Genomic DNA, 22,512 nt, shown 5'->3' on the forward strand with positions numbered 1-22,512 from the left:
TGAGCTACAGCTCACTTCATCGGACCTAAATAAAGGGGGACTTTTGCCAGATTTTTAACCAAAAAAAAAAAAGGCCATTTATAGAAAAGGCCGTGATTTTATGGCGCTAGGAACAGCTATTAGCTCATGATCATTCCTTGCTAGCAGGCGAAAGCACCCACCGATAGACTGAGCAACACATACATATTAGCTAGGCTGGGTTCGCTTTTCAGCGGGAAGGGTCAATAAACGTTGATTTCACCAGACACCCCCAAACCGAGGCAAAACTGTTTCCATTGATCATTGACCTGGCCAGCCGGGCAAGTAAGAAACATGCCTCTGGAGAGTTTATTAGCGTTTGAGTGAAGGGTAAAATGCTGACAGCGCGTGTGTTGGTGGCTCTCGACTTTACCTTGTTGAATCCCAAAGTCGAGTGTCATTGGCCGATCCCCTCCCCGGGCCTGATCCCCCGCATATTTCCCCACAACTGTGAAAATTTAAATACTTAACAAACAATGCTTTGTAACCCATTTTGTGCAATGGTGAACATGGAAATTGGTTCCAAAAAATCAAAAATATGCTTAAAATAAACATCGCTCATATCCATCGAAATGATGGAAAAATCAAAATCGAATTCTGCCAAAACTAAACTTGGGGTTCCTTCAGGTCCCGCAGAGGAGCTGCCTGGCACTCAAACGCTTGTCTCCGTCACCAACAGAGCTTGGGCCAATACAAGTTATTACCGCCCAACTTGTCTCTCATATCCTGAGACAGACAGGCCTACACCACCACATAAATATATCATCTAGCCACTTGAGGGGGCCCAAGACTCGCACGCGTACAAATCAGTCATCAGACCGTTCTGTTGTGATTTTCAAAGGCATTATTATTCTTTATTAGGCATATTATGGTAGCGCTCAGAAGCCTGGTCATGGCCTAGTATGCCAGGCCCTGTACAAACACAGAACAAAAAGACCATCCCTGCCCCCGTCATACCTAAATCCCACTTTGGTCAGGTTTAAATTTATTTAGGCTTATTTTTGGGGGTGGATCCCTCCTTCCCAATGTTCACATGCTACATCAGTTATAAACTCCCCCCCCCCCCTTACAGAGATCTGACCGCAGGGATTTTAAATACCAATGCGAGCGTATTTATCTTTGGCTCAAGTCAGGGGTAACTGGATGAAATTTCACGGCCTCTGATCCACAGCGGGTCAGGCAGGATGAATGAATGATCCCTTCTGGCCTTGAACTCTGTGCATCTCTCTCTCTTAAATAATTCTCGAAAAGGGGGAGGAGGGAGAAAGGCATCGATGGGATCTGGCCAAGAAGAAAAGGGCACAAGGTTAAACAAGGCATCTACCGCTAGGCTACAGCTTAGCTGGGAGTGTGGATATTTACACGTGACCGATCAATGGTTTGGCTTTTGCTAAAGGCACTTTTGTTTTCAAAATAAGAAACTGGCCTCTCCTCCGTTTTTAAAGAGTGCACATCCCCTGGAAATGTGAGCGACTCAACACTTTCCTTTAACACACACACACACACCCCACGGCCAAAACACGCTGCACGGCTGGGGTGCGAAGCGTATAAGCATTGCATTGTGAGTGGAGGGACGGCGCACCGTAGGGTGACCAGATGTCCCGATTTTATAGGGACAGTCCTGATATTTGGGGCTTTGTCTTATATAGGTGTCTATTACCCCCCCATCCCGATTTTTCACCCTTGCTGCCTGGTCACCCCAGCGCACCGGTCCCTGCAGCCGAGCCCTGAGCGCTTGCTGCACAGAAAGCTGTGAGATCGGACTCCAGGAGAGCCGAGTTGTTGAACCAAAGTTTGCTCCAGCGAGAAGCTAATCGATAGCCGTGGAGGGGTTGAAATGATCCATGCAGCGTGGGACGGAAGTGGACTGTTGTACCTTTTCCAGCCAAGACTCGCCGTGTCCCAGCGCGGCCGGGACATCAAGGAGTGCTCATGTCACCCTGGAATGCAGTATGGGGCAGCTGACACACTGAGTCCAGATTCCAGAGGCTGATTCTCATTTAAGGCCCCTCTAAGGATGAATAAAGTGGGCGGAGACAGCCTCACCTGAAAATCCTGCCTCCCCCCCCAACACACACACACACACACACACACTCTGTGCAGGGGCAGGGCCTACTCCAGCCAATGGGAAGCTGGCATCAGGGCACTGAACCGAGTGTGTGTGTGGGGGGGTGGCTGGAACACACTGCATTGTGGGTACTCCATGCTTCAGCAAGGGCTCTTGGGAAACAGAGCATGAAATAGAGCAGCCCAGTGGCTGCTCTAGCTGACACAGGGACTAGGCATGACCCCAGAAGTAGGGAAGTAACCAAGAGTCATGCCCTGGTCCAGGTCCAAGCATAGCCATCCCCGGTGGGGAATCCAATGATTTTCCTCCCTCGGGGGGTTATCCGAGGCTCATCTATCAGCTAAAGCTTTCTGGAAGGTGCCCCATTGGGTGCCTGCATGGCACCTCCCAAAAATAACAACACTGAAGTCTTTGGGGCTGATGGGGATAATTAATGCAAGCTGGGAGCAGAGGGCATCATAAGGGGAGTCAGATGTCCTCAAATCCCAGGGAACTGCAAGGGGATCTGGGCCCCAGGCACCCCGAAATCCCAACCTGAAGCCAATTCAGACACCCCGGGCGCTCCCCACCCCAGCGTGGCATTGCTCCTCAATGCTGCCCTGCGAGGCTCGGTTCTAGGGCAGCTCTGCCTCAGCTTCCCCGCAGCGCACCAGCCCCTCCCAGGGTAGGACGCCGAATCAAAGAGCGACGGATCCCGAGGCCTCAAGCCTGGGGCAAGCTCTCGTGCTGTCTGCATGAGATTAGGGTCTCAGTCACTGCCAAGCCAGGCTCCAGCCTGGAACCAACACCCCAAGATGGGGGGAAGTCTCTGTATCCCTTGGCCCTTGCAGCCAAACTGGTCCAATTCCCCAGTGCCCTGCACCGCAACCCCACTGCAACCCCTCCCTCCATGCACCACTCATGCAAACCAGCTTGGATTGATTTTAAGCCCTCACAGCCTTGTGTAAATAAACCACTGTACAAGGCTCAGTGCAACGGGAAATCAGGCCCAGGACCTTTGGTTTTACCAGACTCCTAGGCCTGCAGGTGTTGGTTCAAACTGATCCGATACATTGAAGGTATTCTACATTTTTCCCAATCCGTGGTCTTGTCTCTCCCCTGGCCCCTTTCTACATTAAGGCCCAGATCCCCAACTGGTGAAACCCAGTATTGTTGCATTGGCACAAGAAGGGCCAGATCCCCAGCTGGTGTAAACCAGTATCGCTCCATTTGCGTGAGAAGGGCCAGACACCCATTTACACCAGCGGAGGGTCAGTGTGAGCTGAGCCTCTCGGGGTTTACCCCTCTCCCCCCACACAAATGGCTAATGATTTTTGGTGCCTCCAGGGTTGGGGTGCTCAACCGGAGGCTGCTTAAAGGGACCCAATTTTCAGGAAGTGCCAGGCACCCCCCACCTTTAAGGCAGCTCCCTCAAGGCAAGTCCCCCAACCGCAGACCCCAAAAGCAGGAGATGCTTCGAGGAAAGAAAACAAAGAGAGGGCCCGACTCTCCAGTGCCTTTTGTTGTCATTTTCACTGCAACCCCCGCACAGGAGCATTTGACACTAGTGCAAACAAATGCACCAGGTAGGGGAGTGCACTAGGGACCCCTGGCCATTTACAGAGTGTGTGACTCTATGGGAAGCCGTCATTTGGGGTTGAGTTGCTTTGGAAATGCTGCAGTGGTGCCTCATGGGAGTTGTAGTTCATTGGCCTCGAGCTCCCATTCTCCAATATGAGCCAGGTTCCTTAGTTGGACTACGTCTCCCATGCTGCACCAGGGCTAGAGTGTGGTGCATCATGGGAGATGTAGTCTGACCAAGAAGTCCAGTCTACAGAAGAGAGCAGGAGCACGAGGCACCCGGACTACAACACCCAGGAGGCATTTCAGAATCAAAGTTGCTCCGACTTTTGGTCAAAGATGTTCAGGACACAAATTTTCCCTGGGAAAAACCTGAAATTTTCAGTGGAAAATTGAGATGAAAATGGATCTCCCCCCTCTCCCACCACCTGTTTTCCAGCATGAGGATTAATGTCCCTCACACCAACGTGCAGCAAACCCTGTGCAGGAAACCACCCCACATCTTCCTCCCCCTCCCCCCGGGCACCCCTCTCCATCCCCTTACAAACACAGAGCAGTTGTCACAGATCTATATGGGGGTTCGATGCCCCAGCCTTTTGCAAAGCTGCACCTAGGGCTTGGTTAATATCAGACATGCTCCGAAGACAGCGAGGATCTGCTGAGGCATCGAACCCCCGTTGGATCCGTAGCACCCACGTCAGCGCCATCAAAGTCAAAGGAAGTCAGGCCAATTTGCATCAGCTGTGGGGGGCCTGAGCCTGCCCCACCACCTCTGAGGTCTGGTGGATGGGCTCATGTTCCTCATCCCTCAGCTGGCCGTGATTGCCGGGACGGACGAACCGTGGATTGGGGATAAGGAAAGGGAGGGCGACTCCACTGCATTGTTGTCATAGGCAAATAGAAAAACATTGGGGCAGCAGCCCAAGAGATGTGCCTCTCCCCATAACGTCCCATCCTATTTATCTATGACATCAATGTGACCGCTGCGGCGGTGGGGGGGAGGGGGGGAGAGGCGCCATAGGTGGGCGGAGTCTGTTATCTAGCAAGAGCAGCTGCTGGACTGCGGGGGCGGAGTCTCGGTCAGGGCCCCGTTCTTGCTGTTGCTGACGAGGGTGGGGTTGGTGTCCAGGCTCTCGTTCATCTTCTCGCAGATAATGTCCACCAGGCGCTCAAAGACCTGCTTGACGTTGATGTTGTCCTTGGCGCTGGCTTCGAAGAATTCAAACCCTGGGAGGGAAGGAGGGAATGAGAAAGAACAGAAGGAGGAGAAAAATCATGTGTTGGTGACTGAAAGTACACACAACGCAGAGTCAACCTGTGGAACTCCTTGCCAGAGGATGTTGTGAAGGCCAAGACTATAACGGGTCCAAGACTAGATAAGTTCATGGAGGATAGATCCATTAATGACTATTAGCCAGGATGGGCAGGAATGGTTCCCAGCTTCTGGCAAACAGAGGCTAGGGACATGGGCAACAGGGGATGAACCACTTGATGATTCCCTGTTCTGTTTATTCCCTCTGGAGCACCTGGCACTGGCCACTGTCAGAACACAGGACACTGGGCTAGATGGACCTTATTTAGGTGCCTATCGAACGCTGATTTTAATGGGAATTTGGTTTTGCCAAATTGTTGCAGTTGGAGGGAGGAAGAAAACCCAAACCAAACAACCCCCCCAAAAACAAAAGAAAAAATTTTGGGGGGAGAAAAAATCAAAAAGGTTTTAGTTTTTCATCTCAAAATGTCCTTCAATCATATTCTTTAAAATGAAACAAAAGAGGTTAAAAATGCTCCAATTCAAACCTTCTGCCTCAAGTCGAAGCTAAGTCGGTTTCAGCTTGCTGAACATTTTGAAAACCGTTGACCCCCCCCCCCCCAACGAAAGTTAATTCCGGTGTCTTTAGAATTGTCGACAAACCGGAAAATCCGTTCCAGGTTCTCCAGCCGACGCCCTGCTCACTGCGGGGCACCTACCTAGCTCATCAGCCAGCCGCTTGCCATCCTCCGTGGCCACCACTCGGTCGTCCTCCAGGTCACACTTGTTCCCCACCAGGATCACCTGGGCATTATCCCAAGAGTAGGTCTTGATTTGAGTCGCCCTATGGAGCGGGGGTGGGAATTGAACTCGGGCCTTGCTTACAAGCCACACCCACCCCGCTGTCAATCACCTGCACCCCACCCCACGAGGACTCCTTCCTCCCTTATAAAAGACAACGGTTACAAATCCAATGTGTTTTTTATTGCTGTGGACCCGCACTACCCCTGTCTTAAAGGAACATGAGCCCCACACCATGAATTTGAATTACATATAGGCTCTTCCATGGGAGGGATTGAACACATCCTTCCCCCACTCCTCCCTACCCTCCCAACTCACATTGTTTACTATCCTTTTGAAGTCAGGACTCCTGGGTTCTATCCCCAGCCCTGGGAGGGCTTTGGGGTCTAGTGGTTCGAGCTGGGGGGCTGAGAGTGAGGACTCCGAGGTTCTGCCTATCCCCAGGTTTAGGAGGGGAGAGGGATTAGTGGTTAGAGAGGAGGGGGTGGAAAAGATGACTACTTTGGCTGTCTCTGCTACTTTGCGTCTCAGTTTCCCCTTCTGTGAAACAGGAATCATACCACTACTAAATATCGACCCCCGTCTGTAAAACACTCTGAGATCTTTGGAGGGAAAGTGCATCCATCAGTGCTCCGTGGTGTTAAATTCAGTCCCAGGAAGAAATGGCACCCAGTGGGCTTTGTGCGAGTGAAAGCAGCCATCCGAGGGCTCCCCTCCCAGAACAGAACCCACGACCCTCGACTCCCAACCTCCCCAGCTGTAACCACTAGACCCCCCCCTCCGGGGTTTCCCCATTGTTCAGCGCAGTGACCTGCCTCTTCCCTCCCCAAAACCGCCCTGCCCCCCATAAAAGATTTTAAAAATCTTTAAAAATAGCCCTACTTGATTATGTAAAGAGTTGTCACTTTGGATGGGCTAGCACCAGCAGGAGAGTGAATTTGTGTGGGGGGTGGAGGGTGAGAAAACCTGGATTTGTGCTGGAAATGGCCCACCTGTTGATCACTTTAGATAAGCTATTACCAGCAGGACAGTGGGGTGGGAGGAGGTATTGTTTCATATTCTCTGTGTGTATATAAAGTCTGCTGCAGTTTCCACGGTAAACATCTGATGAAGTGAGCTGTAGCTCACGAAAGCTCATGCTCAAATAAATTGGTTAGTCTCTAAGGTGCCACAAGTACTCCTTTTTTTTTTTAAAAAAAATCCAATGAGCCTTTACAGGTGGCCCCCTCCACATCGTGCCACGTCTTTAAGGAATGTGAACGCTGCAACCTCATCAGGAGTTTCCAATGGAGGCAGGGCCCTCCCCGGGGCGGGGGGGATTGAGGGGGGACATATCCCCTCCCCCACTCACACACAGTTTGCTTTCTGCAGACGTAGGCAGCTTGGCTGCATCAGTTACACTCAGGCAACTCCACCCTCTTTGAGCTATCAACTCAGGCTCTCGGCAGACTCAGGCAGACGTCGGTTTTGCTCGGCTCAAGCTTTTCTTCACCACCAGCACCAGTCAGAGAGCTAATTTTCCCCCACGGAGAACTTGACCTCAATCTCTCTGACCCCCAGGGAGCCAGGGGCCCTGAACAGGGGCCCTCTAGTGCCTGTATTTTCAGTCAGCCCTGGTCACGACTGGCTCTCATGGTACAACGCAAGGGAACATGGGGTCTCTTACCAGTCCTGCACGGCGTTGAAGGAATCCTGGTTGGCGATGTCGTACATCAACAGGAAGCCCATGGCTCCTCGGTAATAAGCCGTCGTGATTGTCCGGTATCTCTCCTGCCCTGCGGTGTCCTTTAAACAATCCCGACCCCACAACACACACAAATAAGAGCTACTGCTTTGCAAGATCCCCAGCTGCACAGGGGAAGATTTCAATTCGGAGCTAGCGCTGTGGGAGGCTTGGGGTTAATGCTCCCCCTCACTTCCTGCCACAGACTCCCTCCCTCCCATGCCTCAGTTTCCCCATCTGTAAAACAAGGGATAACCCTTTCTTTGGGCTGCACGCTCCCTGGGGCAGGGCCCATCTCTCCCCAGGTGTCCGCAGGGCTGCTCCAGTTAGGGGCTGTGAATCAGGTGAAGCGGTGCATTGTGGGAGGGTGAGAAATGTCAGCTAGTCCCTATCTGCTTGGCCTTGTACGGCTCTTATTGACTCTCCAGAGCGCGGAGACCAGAAATGGGCCTGTTACTGTGGAGACCAGAGAGTGCACAGAGGGCCGTGACAGAAGGATCTTTTCATTAAAAGGCCTGGAAGCGTCTGGCTGGTACCAGGAACTGGGGCCAGTTTCCATGACAGCTCAGACGCACGTAAGATGCATTGTTTGCGTGTAATTAGAAAAAAAATCGATTAATAAAAAGGGGCCCAATGGAAATTTGAATGGGCTGCTGATAACAATGAAACACTGGCGAGCCGGACGGTCCCATATCTGCCGTATGGAGAGCGAGCGAAGAGCGGGGGCTTGCCTGGGTGGGGCGGTCAAGGAGGGGACGCGTGGAGCGGTGAGGGAGAGCAGACGGCACAGGGAAGAGACAGGGTGGGATTCTAGCCCGCCCGCTGCATAAGGCTGGATGGGGATGAAAGGGAGTGGATTGAGGCCCGATCTCTCTGAAGAGTGCTTTGCCAGCGTAGCTACCCCCAGCCACAAAGGACTCCTTGCGGGGACACGGCTTATCCCAGTAAAGCTGGGTGCTCCACCAGGATCGCTCATTCCAGCCCACCCGACCGAAATCAACGAGCCCAGCAAAAGCAACGCTCGGCTGGTATAACCGCGTCTCCACGAGGGTTTCTGCTGGGTCGGCCAGACATCACCCGTCTACCAGGCATTGACTAGCAGAGCTCTGCCGGCGGACATCTGGAATGGAGAGCTGGCCTTCGAACTGATGGGAGGACAGAGCAGGTTTTAGCCTATGGAACTCATTGCTAGGTGATGGGATAAACACTAGGTTTTAAACTAATCTCAGTTAAATTAATCGAATTTAGAGGATCAGCTCCCTGGGGCAGGGACCGTCTTTTTGTTCTGTGTTCATGCAGCACCCAGCGCCATGGGGTTCTGGGCCACGGCTGGGGCTACTAGGTGCTACCGTAATACACCTAATAATGTACAGCACCCAGTGCAATGGGGTTCTGGGCCACATGACTGGGGCTCCTTGCTTCTACACCTGACAAATAATGTACAGCACCTACTGTAATTGGGTTCCAGTCCATGGCTGGGGCTCCTTGGTGGTACTGTAATACACCTAATAATGTACAGTTTCAGAGTAGCAGCCGGGTTAGTCTGTATCCGAAAAAGAACAGGAGGACTCGTGGCACCTTAGAGACGAACAAATTTATTGGAGCATAAGCTTTCCTGGGCTATAGCCCACTTCACTGGATGCATCGAATGGAACATATAGTAAGAAGATAGATACATACACATACAGAGAAGGTGGAAATATGCAGATTAGATGCCTTTAACTTGGGTTTGAATAGAGACTGGGAGTGGCTGGGTCATTCCACATATTGAATCTATCTCCCCACGTTAAGTATCCTCACACCTTCTTGCCAACTATCTGAATGGACCATCTTGATGATCACTACACAAGTTTTTTTCTCCTGCTGATAACAGCTCATCTTAATTAATTAGCCTCTGACAGTTTGTAGGGCAATTTCCACCTTCTCTGTACGTATCTGTCTTCTTACTATATGTTCCTTTCTATGCATCCAATGAAGTGGGCTGTAGCCCAGGAAAGCTTATGCTCTAATAAATTTGTTAGTCTCTAAGGTACCACAAGTCCTCCTGTTCTTTTTGCTAATAATGGACAGGGCCCAGTGCAATGGAGTCCTGGGCCATCACTGGGGCTGCTAGGTGCTATCATAATACACATATTTATTAAGCTCTCTTTTTTTTGGAGGGTCAGGCAGAGGCTGTAGAGAGTCGGAGACACTTCCACTGATCCTTTTGGGAGGTGGCAGGAAGGCATCTGTCCATCCTCGTTTGAATGAACCCCTCTCCTTTCAGCCGTGTCCCCTTACAGCGAAGCACAGGTGTAAATACTTATTTATGAGGCGTACCCATCCAGCCCAGGAGCCCATGCGCCGGGCGCTGTACATCCACTGAACAAACAGATGGACCCTTCCCCAAAGAGCTTCAGATCTAATTAAGCAGGGGAGTGACTCCAGCAAAGCCAAGCCAAAGAGTTTAAGCACCGGCCCCTACACGTGCCCCTGATCTAAATCACCCATCCCTCCTAGTGGTCAGGTCAGCGCCCAGAGAGGGCTTCCATTTGCTAACACTGCTCCTCCGGGTCTCTCCCACCCCCACAGTGGGGCAAGAGGTTGCAGTGGAAAAAACACACTGGGCCAAATTCCCAGCTGACTGGAGTCTGTGGAGTTATGGCCTGCAAAGATTCAAGCCACAGCATCTGCAGAGACAGCTCAGCCTGAGAAATCACCGGAGCAGGACTCCATCTGGCCAGGCAGCCTTTCTCCAAAAGTGGTATCTTGTGGCAGTGAGTTCCACAGGCTAACTGCATTGACAGAGGGTAAATGAGGAGGCAGACATAGTTCGGGGTGGCATTAGGAGGCCGGTGAAGTTCCCACCATGGAAAAATCAGTGGGAATGAGTTCCACAGACTAAAAAAAAGGGGGACAGATTGGGTCTCTCAGTCCCCAGGCTGGTGGGGGAGACCCCAGAGGATTTGGGGGCGGGAGGGAAATAATCTGTTTTGGGTGGAAAGTTTGCATGATGGTGCCCAGTGGCATTTACCAGAGTCAAGGTAATGCCAGCTGCTGCCCGAGCCAAAGCACACGCAGGCTGGTGCCATTACCATGGTGACTGCCAGAGGCCTTCGGGAGCAAAGAGACTCCGACCCCCCTCCCTCCCCGCGAAAGCCAGTGACAGCTGCAGCTGCCGCGTGGGGAGGGATGTTTACCCGCAGCACCAGGGGATCCGGCTGCACTTAGTGACTTCGCCACAGCTGCCGGCCATGGAGAGAACAGGAAAAGAACGAGCTGATCCGGTCCCGCCAGCTGGGACCAAGCGGCCCCTGGGGCCTCGACATGAGGTGGGCCCGATCCCCACTCGGCCACAGAGCCAGTGGAGTCAACGGGCCAGATCTCCAGCAGGTGTAAAGTGACCTAGTTCCATGGACCCCAACAAAGCGAGGCTGAGTCACACCAGCTGGGGGCCGGGGCCTGTGTCACGTGGCATCCAAGAAATAAAAAGTCTTAAAAAGTGTCGTTCTCCACAGAATGAGTCACGGGGCCTTTCCCCTCCAGGGGGCGCCAGCTCTGATCTGGCCCCAGGGCAGGGGACTGGCTGCCTCAGGGGGGCTGGGAATGGGGCATAGGGTCTTTCCCCTCCAGCGGGCACCGGCTCTGATCTGGCCCCGGGGGATGGGGGGGACTGGCTGGCTCAGGGGTGTGTGGAATGGGGCACAGGGCCTTTCCCCTCCAGGGGGCGCCAGCTGTGATCCAGCCCCAGGGCGGGGGAATGGCTGGCTCAGGGTGGGGAGCTGGGGTCTTTTCTTTGTAGGGCCGCAGTTTGCTGCACGGAACGGCTTCCCCCAACAGAAGAGAGAATGAAGTTCTAAAAAGGAAGCGTTGCCGTACTCCAGTGATTACGGCAACACCCCCTCTCCCCCCCCCCCCGGTGGGTAGGAAGTGTGCCTATTTCACGCCCATTTGCTACACACAAATGCTGGGAGCTACCAAGTTCTGATTCACTCCCTGTGGGGGGAGCTGGCCCAATACCCCACCACGCAGGGCAGAGCCTCTCCAACTGCCAGGCCTCCAAGCCGTCGCCCCCTGGGCAGTGGGGGCTCAGGGCTGGAGTCTGGCTGGGGGGGGCTGTACAGAACAGGGTGCTGGGGGGAAGGAGTACGCCCCGCATGGGGCCAGAAGTCCCAGGATTCTGGTACTGAAGGGTCGGCACCGGGCGAGGATTGAAAGGAAAAGGGCTGTCAACCCTCATGCTTCAGGACACAGGCCAATCCCTGGCTCAGGGTCAGGAGGAATTCATCTGAGGTATAGTATTGCCCAGCTAGGGGCAGCCGGGTGGGTTGGACGCCTCTGTCTCTCCCCAGTGTCTGGCGCCGACGGTGGAATATACAGGATGCTGGATCTCTTCTGGCCTGAGGCCCCTGATCGATAAGCACGGGGCCGCAGCTTATCCTCCTTAGCTACCATCAGTACTACGGTAACATTGGGAGTCCCAGGCGTGGCCCAGGACGCCATGTGCTAGGTGCTGTACTAAACACAGCACAAAGAGACAGTCCCGCACACAAGAGACAAACTGGCCCGCTGGGCTCCCCCGGGCCTCCCTCACTCCCCTCCAGGGTCCCCACTTCCCTCCCCTCCCTGGCACTCACCCAGATCTGCAGCTTGACCCTCTTCTCGTTCCTATAGACCGTCTTCACCTTGAAGTCGATGCCCACGGTGCTGACAAAGGCCGAGGTGAAGGAGTCGTCGGCGTAGCGGAACAGGAAGGACGTCTTCCCCACGCTGCTGTTCCCGATGATCAGCAGCTTGAACATGTAGTCAAAGTTCTGGTCGGCGGCATCTTTCTGGGCCTGCCGGGTGTCGTTGGCGGACGCCATCTGGGGGGCAGAGAGGGGGCATCAGCAGGGCAGGGGGGTTCTACTCCCAGCTCCGGGTGGGGGGTCTAGTGGTTAGAGCAGGGGCGGGCAGGGAGCCAGGACTCCTGGGTTCTCTCCTGGCTCTGGGAGGGGAGTGGGGTCTAGTGGTTAGAGCTGGGGAGCTGGGAGCCAGGACTTCTGGGTCTCATTCCCAGCTCGGAAGGGGAGTGGGGTCTACTGGTTAGAGTTGGGGGGGCTGGGAGCCAGGACTCCTGGGTCTCATTCCCAGCTTCGCCAAGGACTTTACTCTGTGCCTTTGAACAAGCCATTCTGCCTTGCTTTCCAGTCTCCTACAGAAAACCCCAGCCAGCCACAAGGCTAAGAAAAGCCCCGCGATCATTCCTCTCCCAGGCCGGCTAGGACACGCAGCGTTTGTGAGGTTTCCAAAAGAGAGGATGTGACCCTGATTACGGGTGTTTGAGGGGAGAAAAAAAAAAAAGGGATCCCAGTTCCTCCTCCTTTGGAGAGCCATTTCTGGGAGCAGCCAATAAGTGGCGATCAGCAGAGATCCCAGCCCAGAAGAGTCATTTACCACCAATAACATACAGATCGTCACTGGATCTTTGGAGGAGTAGATTGTCAAGCCCTTGGGGGCAGGGCCAGTCTCTCTGTTCTGGATTTGTACAGCACCGAGCACAATGGGCCTGTGACCGGGGCTCCTAGGCGCTACCATAATACACTTAATAAATAATGACTCCCAGGTTCTACTCCCAGCTCAGACCTGCTGAGTGACCTCGGGCAAGTCACTTCCCTGCTCTGTGCCTCAGTTTTCCCTCACACCCGCTGTCTCATATGTCGGGTGCTCTCACGATGCAAATAAGAGCCCCAGCCATGGCCCAGGACACCCACTGTGCCAGGTGCTGTACGTTATTTATTAGGTATATTACAGTAGCACCCAAGAACCCCAACCATGGTCCAGGACCCCATTGTGCCAGGCGCTGTACATTGTTTATTATGTGTATTACAGTAGTACCCAAGAGTCCCAGCGTCTCAGGTCCTGCACAAAGACATAACAGGCTAATTAATTTGCTCAGGGATTGTATTCATGAAGCAACCAGCACAACTGGATCCTGACCTTCTTGGCGGCTTCTAAGCCCTACCTTGAATGCAGCTCTCCTAAGCTAGCGCCCTAACCACTGAGCCATCCTGCCTCCCCATTGCAGTGCCCTTGTCCGAGCTCTGGCACAGCCCAGGCCGGAGAATTTCACTCAGCTGCTCAGGGATTTGCTCAGATGCCCGTTTCCTGGTGCTCCCTGCGTGGCCCTTCTCCTCCGGCAAAGACAATCCTTCTATGCTGGGCAGGATTGACCTGCCCCTCGGGCTGGGATGTGTCACACCTGACCAGGGCGGGGTGGGCGTAGGAGGCTGTCTAAGCTCAAACACAGCTGTTTGCTAACTGGGAAGTGACAGGATCTGTGGCTTTTGCTTCTCACCCCTACTTCAAACCAAACCAAAATCAAAACCTGTTTACCTAGAGGGAGAAGGGAAGACATTCACTCCCGGAGGCAGGGCAGGGAGGCTCCGAGAGAAGAATGGCGGGCGTGGGGTGAAGGTAATAGGCTTCAGGAGATCTGGGTTCGAATCCTGCTTCTGCCACTGGGTGAGACCAGGGGCGAGTTGCTGGCATTTTTCAGAGCAGGCACAAGTGCCAAGGTGGGGGCTGAGTGGGGCCCGTTGAATACGATCCACACAAGCTGTTTTCCGAGGGCAAACTGGAGTTTTTCGACTGAATGAAATTTGTCCGGAAAAGCATCTGCTTTCTGCAGAAAAACTGGATTTTTCCACCACAAACCAGAACGCCCGGAGCCCAAGAGACTTCTGTTGGCAAGCGCCATCGCAGTGCCTCAGGGGAGCTGTAGTGCGGCGACTCCTGCCCTGGTTCTATTCCAGGGCCCGGGTCATCACTTGGACTACGTCGCCCATGATGCACCAGGGTCGGCCACTCCCATGATGCAGCACCTCCTAGGCTCACTAATAAGGTTATGCGGCTGCTTCTTGGGAGTTGTAATCCTCCGACAACCAGGCAATGGAGTTAAGCTCACGGCTTCCACAGCACGTGTGTGTACACCCCCCGGCATGTGCTGGGGGGGCCTGATCTCGGAGGCGGCCTGCACAGCCCCCGGTGCATGCTGGGGGCCCGATCCTGGTGGGGGTCCGTGCAGCGCCCACTCTCAGTTTGGGTCTCTGGGTGCTACCGTAATGTCCGTCCCTGCTTCGGATCCAGCGCTCTGGTGGTGGCCTCACGCGACACACAGATGGAACCGAAATGCCCCATGCCTCCCACAGCTCGCAGACAGGGTTAAACGCTGCCAGGCGGGAGCCAGCAAGACTGGCTTTGTAACCGCTCTCGCCAGGGCTCAGTGAGTCACGCTCCCCGCCCCCGTGCCAGCAGGCTAGAACAGCTGCCTCTTCGCCAGGGCCTCCAACCCAACCAGCCCGACCAGTTCGGATCCCTGTGGCTCCGGGCCAGTCAAGCCAAGTAACCAGCTTGTCCTGACAGCCACTGGGCTCTGCCCTCCGAGAGCTGCCGCATGGTGCCAGGGAGAGGACACTAGGGTGAGGCCCAGGGCAGCTGGGCTCTATTCCCAGCTCTGCCAGGGACCTGGGGTGAGACACGTCCCCTTTTTGTGCCTCAGTTTCTCCTCTTGTCCTTTCTTTGTTCAGACAGTGAACTCTTTGGGACAAGGACTGTCTGGCTAAGTGTCTATGCACCGCCCAGCATGGGGGGGGGTCCCCCTCAATCTCCGTCGGGCTGCTGATTTTGCTCAGGGTCTATATAGTGCCCAGGACAATAAGGGCCCTGATCTCAGTCAGGATTCTATGTGCTACCTTCATACACCTAACAGTCGTGATGCCAGCGTTAAAACCGAGTTGCATGTTGCCCTTGAAGCTGGGATCCGACTCTCTTCATTTCATCTGACAAAAATCCAGAGTATCCTCCCCACACGTACAGCCCCCACTCTCCGGGGACAGAGCGAACTGCCTGAGAATTCGCAAGGAAATTCGTTAACTAATTTAGGAGCTAGAATTAATCTAAAACTGGGTCCTCGGCGATCTTAACCCCTGGGTAACGCAGACCCCCTCGAATGTCCCATCCTGGGAGCTTGCGCCCAGGCTGTACCTGAAGCAATTAGGTTGCAATTAAGCAAAGTTGTTAATCGTTGCATGTAAGAACGCTCATTATAACAGGCTCAGCAGGGCCGTTATGACATCAGAGGTAGCTTAACCAATCCCCGCCCATCTTCCACCGCTAATTTGCATGCCACAGTGTCATGGGTTGGAGGGAGATTGGCGGCAAGAGTTCTCATTGGTAGACTGCTTGTCCAATCACTGCTGTTTTAAGACCCTGGCTTCACGCTAGGGCATCATGGCATGATTGTCTCCATCCTGCTGTGCATGGAGGCAATGCTGCTGGGGGAAACTGAGGCAGGGGGAGCCCTGGGACTCATCACCGAGCTCGTTCCATCTGAAGCGATGAACTCTCCCGGAGTAGCACTCTCCTCAGGGTTCTTGGGTCAGGGGTGGGAGCTGGCCTGCAAGGGGGAATGGAAGGCAGGAGGGAGTGGAGGGGTATCGGATGGATGGGCAGGGCAGATGGGCACTGGCATGGAGCAGCCCACAGAGGGGTATGCGCTGGATGGGCACGGGCACGCAGCAGTGCAAGGGAGGGATGGCCCTGCCGGGAGCTGGCACGCGGCCATCCCGCGCCAAGGCATGAGCACGGCCAGGGCAGACACAAGCCAGGAATCTTGTGCCGACGACCAGAGCAAACCGAAGGAGAATGACTAACTGCGGCTGGATCCGACTGCAGAGGCCCTGGTGCAGGGCTCTGACTCACAGCCTGGGCTCTCTGCCCTGCCAGGTGGAGACTCTGGGGCAAGAGCTAACAGGAAAGGGATTGGGGCGGGGGGACGGGGACACAGTCATCCCCAGGAGGGCTGCAGAGTCCCTCTCTCCACCAGGGAGTGTATCCCGCTCCGGTCTCGCATCAGGCCGTGAAGCCTCTAGGCCAGACCCCCAGCTGGTGTAGATCAGCGTTGTGCCACTGGGCCCGTTTACACCAGCCGGGATCTGGCCCTTTATAAATGTTGATTTTGCAAGGCGAAGGGCTTGTTTATTTACAGCTGTAATAGGGGCCGCTCCCTGCAATTTACAACCAGAGGGAGCCCAGGCAGAGCGAAGACAAGCTGCTGGGGCCAGCTGCCCCGCTGGCATAACCTGGCGTCAGCTGGTGTACTCCAGAGGAAGGGGCCAATGCCCCTTTAAGGCCCTGCATGGCCGATCCTTGCCCGAGGTCCCACCCTTGGTGCATGAGCGAGTCACCCACCGTGTCCCGGCTGCGCTGGCCGGCCTCGGTCCAAGGCACCATTGTGCCGCCCCTTATGCATGGCGCAGGTGCTCTGCAAGGCCGCCCCATGATCCTGCTTCACGCTCACCTCGCACTATTAGGTGTATTACGGTAACAGCTAGACGCACCCTGCCCACCCCCAGAGATTGAGGGCCCCGTGGGTAAGGACTCAGGGAGAGGCAGTCCCTGGGAGGGGGCAGGGCAGGGTGGAGCTGGGAGTAGACCGATGCAACTCAGCACTGGGTGAGGAATCCCTGCATGAACAGCCCCAACGCACCACCCCAGAGGTGGCTGCATCTCCGCACCAGGGGAGGGACCCCTCTGCCACGGCAGAAGTGGTGGAGGGGCATAGAAGATGTTTATACAGGGATCCCTCACACGGCAGCGAGATGCAGCCCCTTCTGGGGTAAGCCACAGGTGCTGCTCCTACAGGAATCCTTCACCCCGAGCCCCTGCCCAAAGGGGTGATTCTAGGAGGGGCTTTTCCCTCCCCCTCTGCACAGCCTAGAGGGGCCAGAGCATGACTGAGAATAGGAGACAGCAGCTTGATGGAGTTAAAGTGGCAGGGCCCGGGATGCTGGGGGCAACAGAACATGGCAGGGCAGTGCCGTGGTGGGCCCAGCAGCTGGGAAATGAAACCCAGGCCAGCCAAGCTGAAAACCCAAAAAAAACAAGCACCCAAACCCGGCCCCCAAACCTGGAGAGATCTGTTATTCTTGGCAAGAACCTGCAGGCTACTGCTCCCCTGCAAATGCTGCTGTGTCATCTCTTCCACACAAATCCCCCGGGGGCAGCGAGCACGGAGACACAACCCAGACAGGAAGGGGCTGGGGGCTCCCGCAGCTCGAATTAGCCACCTGCCTGGGTGTCATTACAGGTGGTCATAAGAGGGTGTGATTGGAAGGCACCCTGTACAGCCGAGAGCTGAGCCATGCCCTGCTGATGATAGACAAGGATCTCACCTGGTGCTGAAATGCAGCCACTTCTGGGGTGAGGTGTGGCAGCTGTTTATACAGGAATCCCTCACCTACAGCCACAGTGCAGCAGCCTTGGGGTAGGGCACCGTGGCTGTTTACACAGGGATGCCTCACCCCGCGCTGCGATGCAGCTGCCTCCAGGGTGGGGCGTGGTGGCCGTTTCACGATGCACAGCAACACCACACAAGAAATGAGGATATCGTATCCATTCGAAGTGCTGTGTGCACATGGGGGGGCCATTTTAAGCGGGCACCAGAAGCTGGAGTTCACGGGGGGGGGGGGGGGGGGAAGACCGCAGCTCCTAGCTGCTGAGAGGTGAGCCTGACCGGAGGGGAAGGCTGGAGGGACACGAGGCAGAGTCTTCAGGGCAGGACACGTTTTAACTCTGGGGGGGTCTGTCCAGGCTCTGATGGATTCTCATCCCCCATCCCTTCAACTTCCTCCCCCATAGATTTTCAGGTGGCTTCAGGGGCCCCCCACTCTGGGAAGGAGGCACTTGCTAGGCACCCGACATTTGCGCATCAGCTCAGACCAATACACCGACCAATGCCCGCTGCATCCGGGGGCTGATTATCCCCCATCAGCTCAGATCGCATCTCTGCGGAGACACACCATAGGCTAGAACCGGCCCTGGGCCACAAAACCTACAAGAGCTTAGGGGAGTCCTCAGGCGTTTGGCCTCCGACTCAGACCCTCTTTAGCATCTCTTAAGCTGCTGCCTGCGAGGAAATACGCGGCCCGTTTTCTAGCCAGACACACAGCACCAGCGAGAGAAGGCCTCAGACTTACACACCTTGCAGCATCTCAGGATCTCAGCTCCCTGCATAGCTACGCACGATGCTACCCGGAGCGTAGGCATGATTTGCGCCCGGGAAGCAGTGGCTAACTGCCCCTGTGACTACCGGCCCCTGGTGTCTCTCTGGGGCTGCTGGCTCGTTCCCCAGGATCTCGGCTTTCATTGATAGGAACAAGCCCCTCACCAGCTGCGCTGAGTGGGGGAACCTCAGAAAGGGGAATCCCTCGCAGGGGCAAGTCCGGGAGGATCGCGCGCAGGGATGCGAAGGGTGCCGCTGGCTCGGAGGCCCGCATGATGGCTGGTTGAAGGCCGCCATCAGTAACGTCCCTCCTGTGAGAATGGGGGCTGGGAGGTGCACGGAGGCAGGACGGCCCAGTAGTTAGTGCACTAGCCTGTCTTGGGAAAGCCGAGGTCATTTCCCCGCTTGGTCACAGAGGGTCAGGAGTGACCTTGGGCAAGTCACTGCTCCGTGCCTCAGTTTCCCCCAACTGGAACGTGAGGACAATAGCACTGCCCTGCCTCACAGAGGGGGCTGGGAGGATACATACACTAAAGATTGGGAGGCACCCAGATACCACAGTGATGGGGGCCTGCACAAGCCACAGTTCATGTTGGTGCCTCACGGGGGCGGAGTTTGGGAGGGGCCACCCCTTAATTCTTTCCCTACAAATCAAAGAACCGAGCCCATGGGCCACGCTGCTCTGATCCCCTTCCGCCCCGCTCCCCGCGAGGGATCCTGGCCCCAGAGACCCAGCGGGCAACAGGATCGAACCCGGAACCACAGCACCATCCACTGGTGGGCGGCGGCTCAGGTAGGCAGAACTTAGTTTGTGGGCGGGGCATGGATGGGGCCCTCCCCCCAGTCTGACGCTGGTGAAAATGGGAATCCAGCTGCAGGTGCGGACAGCACCCAGGGGTGAGTGCGGCATGATCGGTGCCCTGTCACCATGAGGGGCGGGCAGCTACCCCACAGGGAGAAATCCCCGGCTAGGGGAGGCCTCAATTCTGCAAGAGATTGGAGCTGCCCTACCATTGATGCCCTGGCCATTATCAACATCCTCTCCCTGCCCCTTCCCTTCTCCAAATGGCTCCTGTTTTGTGACATGGAATCCCCGCCCCCTCCCCTACGAGTGAATGGTGCACGTGGACCGTGCGATCCCTGGGGCAGGCACCAATGCAGTGCAAGCTCTGCCTGACCGGGGCTGTAAGCTTCCTTTGCCAGTATTCTGGGCCCTGCCCTGGTGTCAGTGAGAGCAGCCTCAGGGCTGCTCTAATTGCTGCTCCGCCCCTGGGAAGCGGACAATGGCATAGGGTGTGTTGGCCATGCCCCCCATCGGCCCCCTACACCGGGAGCAGGACCGATGCAGGATCCTTGGGGGTCAGAGAGACCACTCCTGCAATGGGGGTGGGGTGAGGGGGAATCTTGAGGGGACCCTTAAAGGAATCGGAGTGTAGAACCAGACCCCGTCGCTGTCCACTTGCCACACAGGCCTTGGGTGAACGAGAACCCAGCCAGGCCCACAGATCCAGGCTGGTCACCCTGAGAGCCTCAGACCCGATGTGAAATGCCCTGGAGACACACAGCCGCCCTGAGGTGTACCCAGGAACCGAGGGTGCCCCTGGCTCGGGAAACCTCCTGAATCAGGTGTTAGGAGAGCAGCCCTTCCCTTCTGGTTCCCCCACAGCTGATCCCTGGCTGGAAACCAGGCGACTGCTTCCTGCCAGCCCCCGAGCTGTCACCCGGGCTGTTTTATTGCTAGCTTCCTGCAGTCTTACCGGACAAAACGGACTTGGGAAAGTCCCTGCGATTGAACCAGGCATCTTCCGAATCAGAATTCGGTTCAGCGCCCCCCGCAGCACCCGCTAAGGGCCAGGAGTTTCCCAAAGGGCTCAGCTGTGGGTGGAATGGCCCCCAGGAACAGACGCGTGATCCCAATTTACGCCGACTGAGAATCTAGCCCGTTATCATTTCTCTGACGGTAGCACCTGGAAGTCTCAACGGAGACCCGGGCAGCCCCCGTCGCGCCGCGCCGGGCGCTGCCCAGACCCCAACCGGGACCCGAGCCCCCGTCGCTCCCCGGACCTTACTCAGGCCCCATGGTGCTGAGCAGGGGGTTGCTGGTCCCTGACCAGGCTCCCGGCCACTCCCACAATAAGGAAAAGCTTCTATCGCCCGTTCAATGAGACCAGCCTGGGGGGGGGGGGGGAGACATTCAGCAGCCCCCGCCCGTCTAATCACCCCCCTGCGAACGCCCAGAGCCCCGGGGAAGTCCCCCCCCCCCCCCACGCCGCTCCAAACCCGGCTCTTGCCAAGTTACCTTGGAAGGGGCGCGCGGATCTCCCACCCGCGGGCCGCTGTGGGGCTGGTTCCCCCTCTGCCCCCCTTCTCTGCTGCAGCCGGATCTGCGGCGCTGAGGCCGGAGGGAGGAAGGTGCGTCTCGCCCCAGACCTCAGCAATCGACTTCCCGCATCTGAGCGGCCAATCTCCTTGGGCTGATGTGGCTGCACCGGGGCAAGCCTGGCGCAGGTCCCCCCCCGCGCGATCCGGCGTGACGAGCGGAGTGGGGGCGGGTTTGCAAACAGGAATCCACCGGCCCCACCTGCGGGCGGTCCGGGCGCCCGGCCCAGCTCGGCAGAGGGCCTGATCCGGTGCACGGGGCTGGATCTCGGGAAAGACGGACCAGGGCGGGAGAATACTGCGCAGGGGGCCCGATCCCCCGCTGGTGTAAATCAGCATCGCTCCATTGGAGTCAATGGAGCCGTATCCCCACCGGGTGTAAATCAGAATCACTCCATTAGAGTCAGTGGGGCCAGATCCACAGCTGGTGAAAATCAGCGTCGCTCCATTGAAGTCAATAGGGCCAGACCCCCACCGGGAGTAAATCAGCATTGCTCCATTGGAGTCAATGGGGCCAGATCCCCAGCTGGTGTAAATCAGCATCGCTCCATTGGAGTCAATGGGGCCGGATCCCCTGCTGGTGTAAATCAGCATCATTCCATTGGAGTGAGGCCTATTTACTCCACCTGAGGATCTAGCCCATTGTTACACTACACTACATTGTTACGCTAAACACCTGTCAGAGCTGGAGGTACCCTTCGTGCCCGGACACCGAGAGGGACAGTTTTCGCTCAGTTAGGTTTGTTTAAATCTCATTCCCACTCAAGACAGCTGGAAATTTCAAAACACCTGGATTTACAGCCAGAGATCCTGAGTTGTGATCCGCTTTGGGGAAAAAAGGCATTTCCCCTCTAAATAAACTTTTTAAAAAGTTTTGAACCAACTTATTTCCACCGGCTCTGATGGTTATTGTTAGGTTCATGGCGTACAGATAGAGAAGTTAGACAAAAACGTAAAATCCTCTCACGGGGCTGTTGCAACGGAACATGGCTTTATTTCTTAGCATTCAGAATGACAACACACAAGAACCAAAAAAAAAAAAAAACAAAACAGAAAGAGACAAAACAGGCTGCTCCCTGCTGCCCAGCTCACCCCTTACTCTAAACTGGCTCTCTGCACACTGACAGCTGGGACCCAGATTTCACACTTCCCTATAGAGCCCCAGTCTGCCAGCAGGACCAGGAAGCCCCCTCACCCCCAAATTTAAAGTGCTAGCTTACCATTTGAAGCCTGTTTCAATACACTGCGGTTATTAGCCTCAGCAAAAGGACCTCTTGTGTCAACAACGTGAGATGAAGGGGGGAGAGAGGCTTGCTCTCAGAACAAGCAATGAGGAATTACAAATCCTTGCATCAGAACCGACCTTGCACAATGCAAAGGCATGAGCACAAAGCTAGAACGTAGGGGCCTTATTGGCCATGTCGTTTGCAAGCTGCCCTCACTCTCCTGGATCTTCCCAGCTCCCAGTCCCTGCAAACCCCTGCCCATGACCCACCCTACTCCTCCTAACCTCCTTTCTAAAGGGCTAGCCAGCTTCCTGCCCACTCGTCAGCTCAGCTGGGTCCTGGTAGAGGAAATTCTCACCCCAGAGGCAGAAGGCACTAATGGATCCAGTCCAGGGGTCCCCAGATGCTCCATGCATTGCATGGAGTGTCTAAGTCCTGGAGGGTGGGGAACAGCTGCAAAAG

At 55.5% G+C, this 22,512-nt stretch overlaps 1 protein-coding gene across 1 annotated transcript; it reads right to left on the reverse strand.

Moving 5' to 3' along the window:
- Nucleotides 1-839: 839 nt before the first annotated feature.
- On the reverse strand, nucleotides 840-20,963 carry RAB3D (RAB3D, member RAS oncogene family). The gene is made up of 5 exons (XM_048831932.2): nucleotides 20,745-20,963; nucleotides 12,039-12,266; nucleotides 7,366-7,484; nucleotides 5,618-5,742; nucleotides 840-4,873 (listed from the first exon to the last, which is right to left on the reverse strand). Exons 2-5 carry the CDS (start codon nucleotides 12,264-12,266, stop codon nucleotides 4,686-4,688), a joined length of 660 nt encoding a protein of 219 aa, XP_048687889.1. The 5' UTR covers nucleotides 20,745-20,963; the 3' UTR covers nucleotides 840-4,685.
- Nucleotides 20,964-22,512: the final 1,549 nt, after the last annotated feature.

The sequence above is a fragment of the Caretta caretta genome, chromosome 20 (assembly GCF_965140235.1).
Source record: "Caretta caretta isolate rCarCar2 chromosome 20, rCarCar1.hap1, whole genome shotgun sequence".
Classification (NCBI taxonomy): domain Eukaryota; kingdom Metazoa; phylum Chordata; order Testudines; family Cheloniidae; genus Caretta; species Caretta caretta.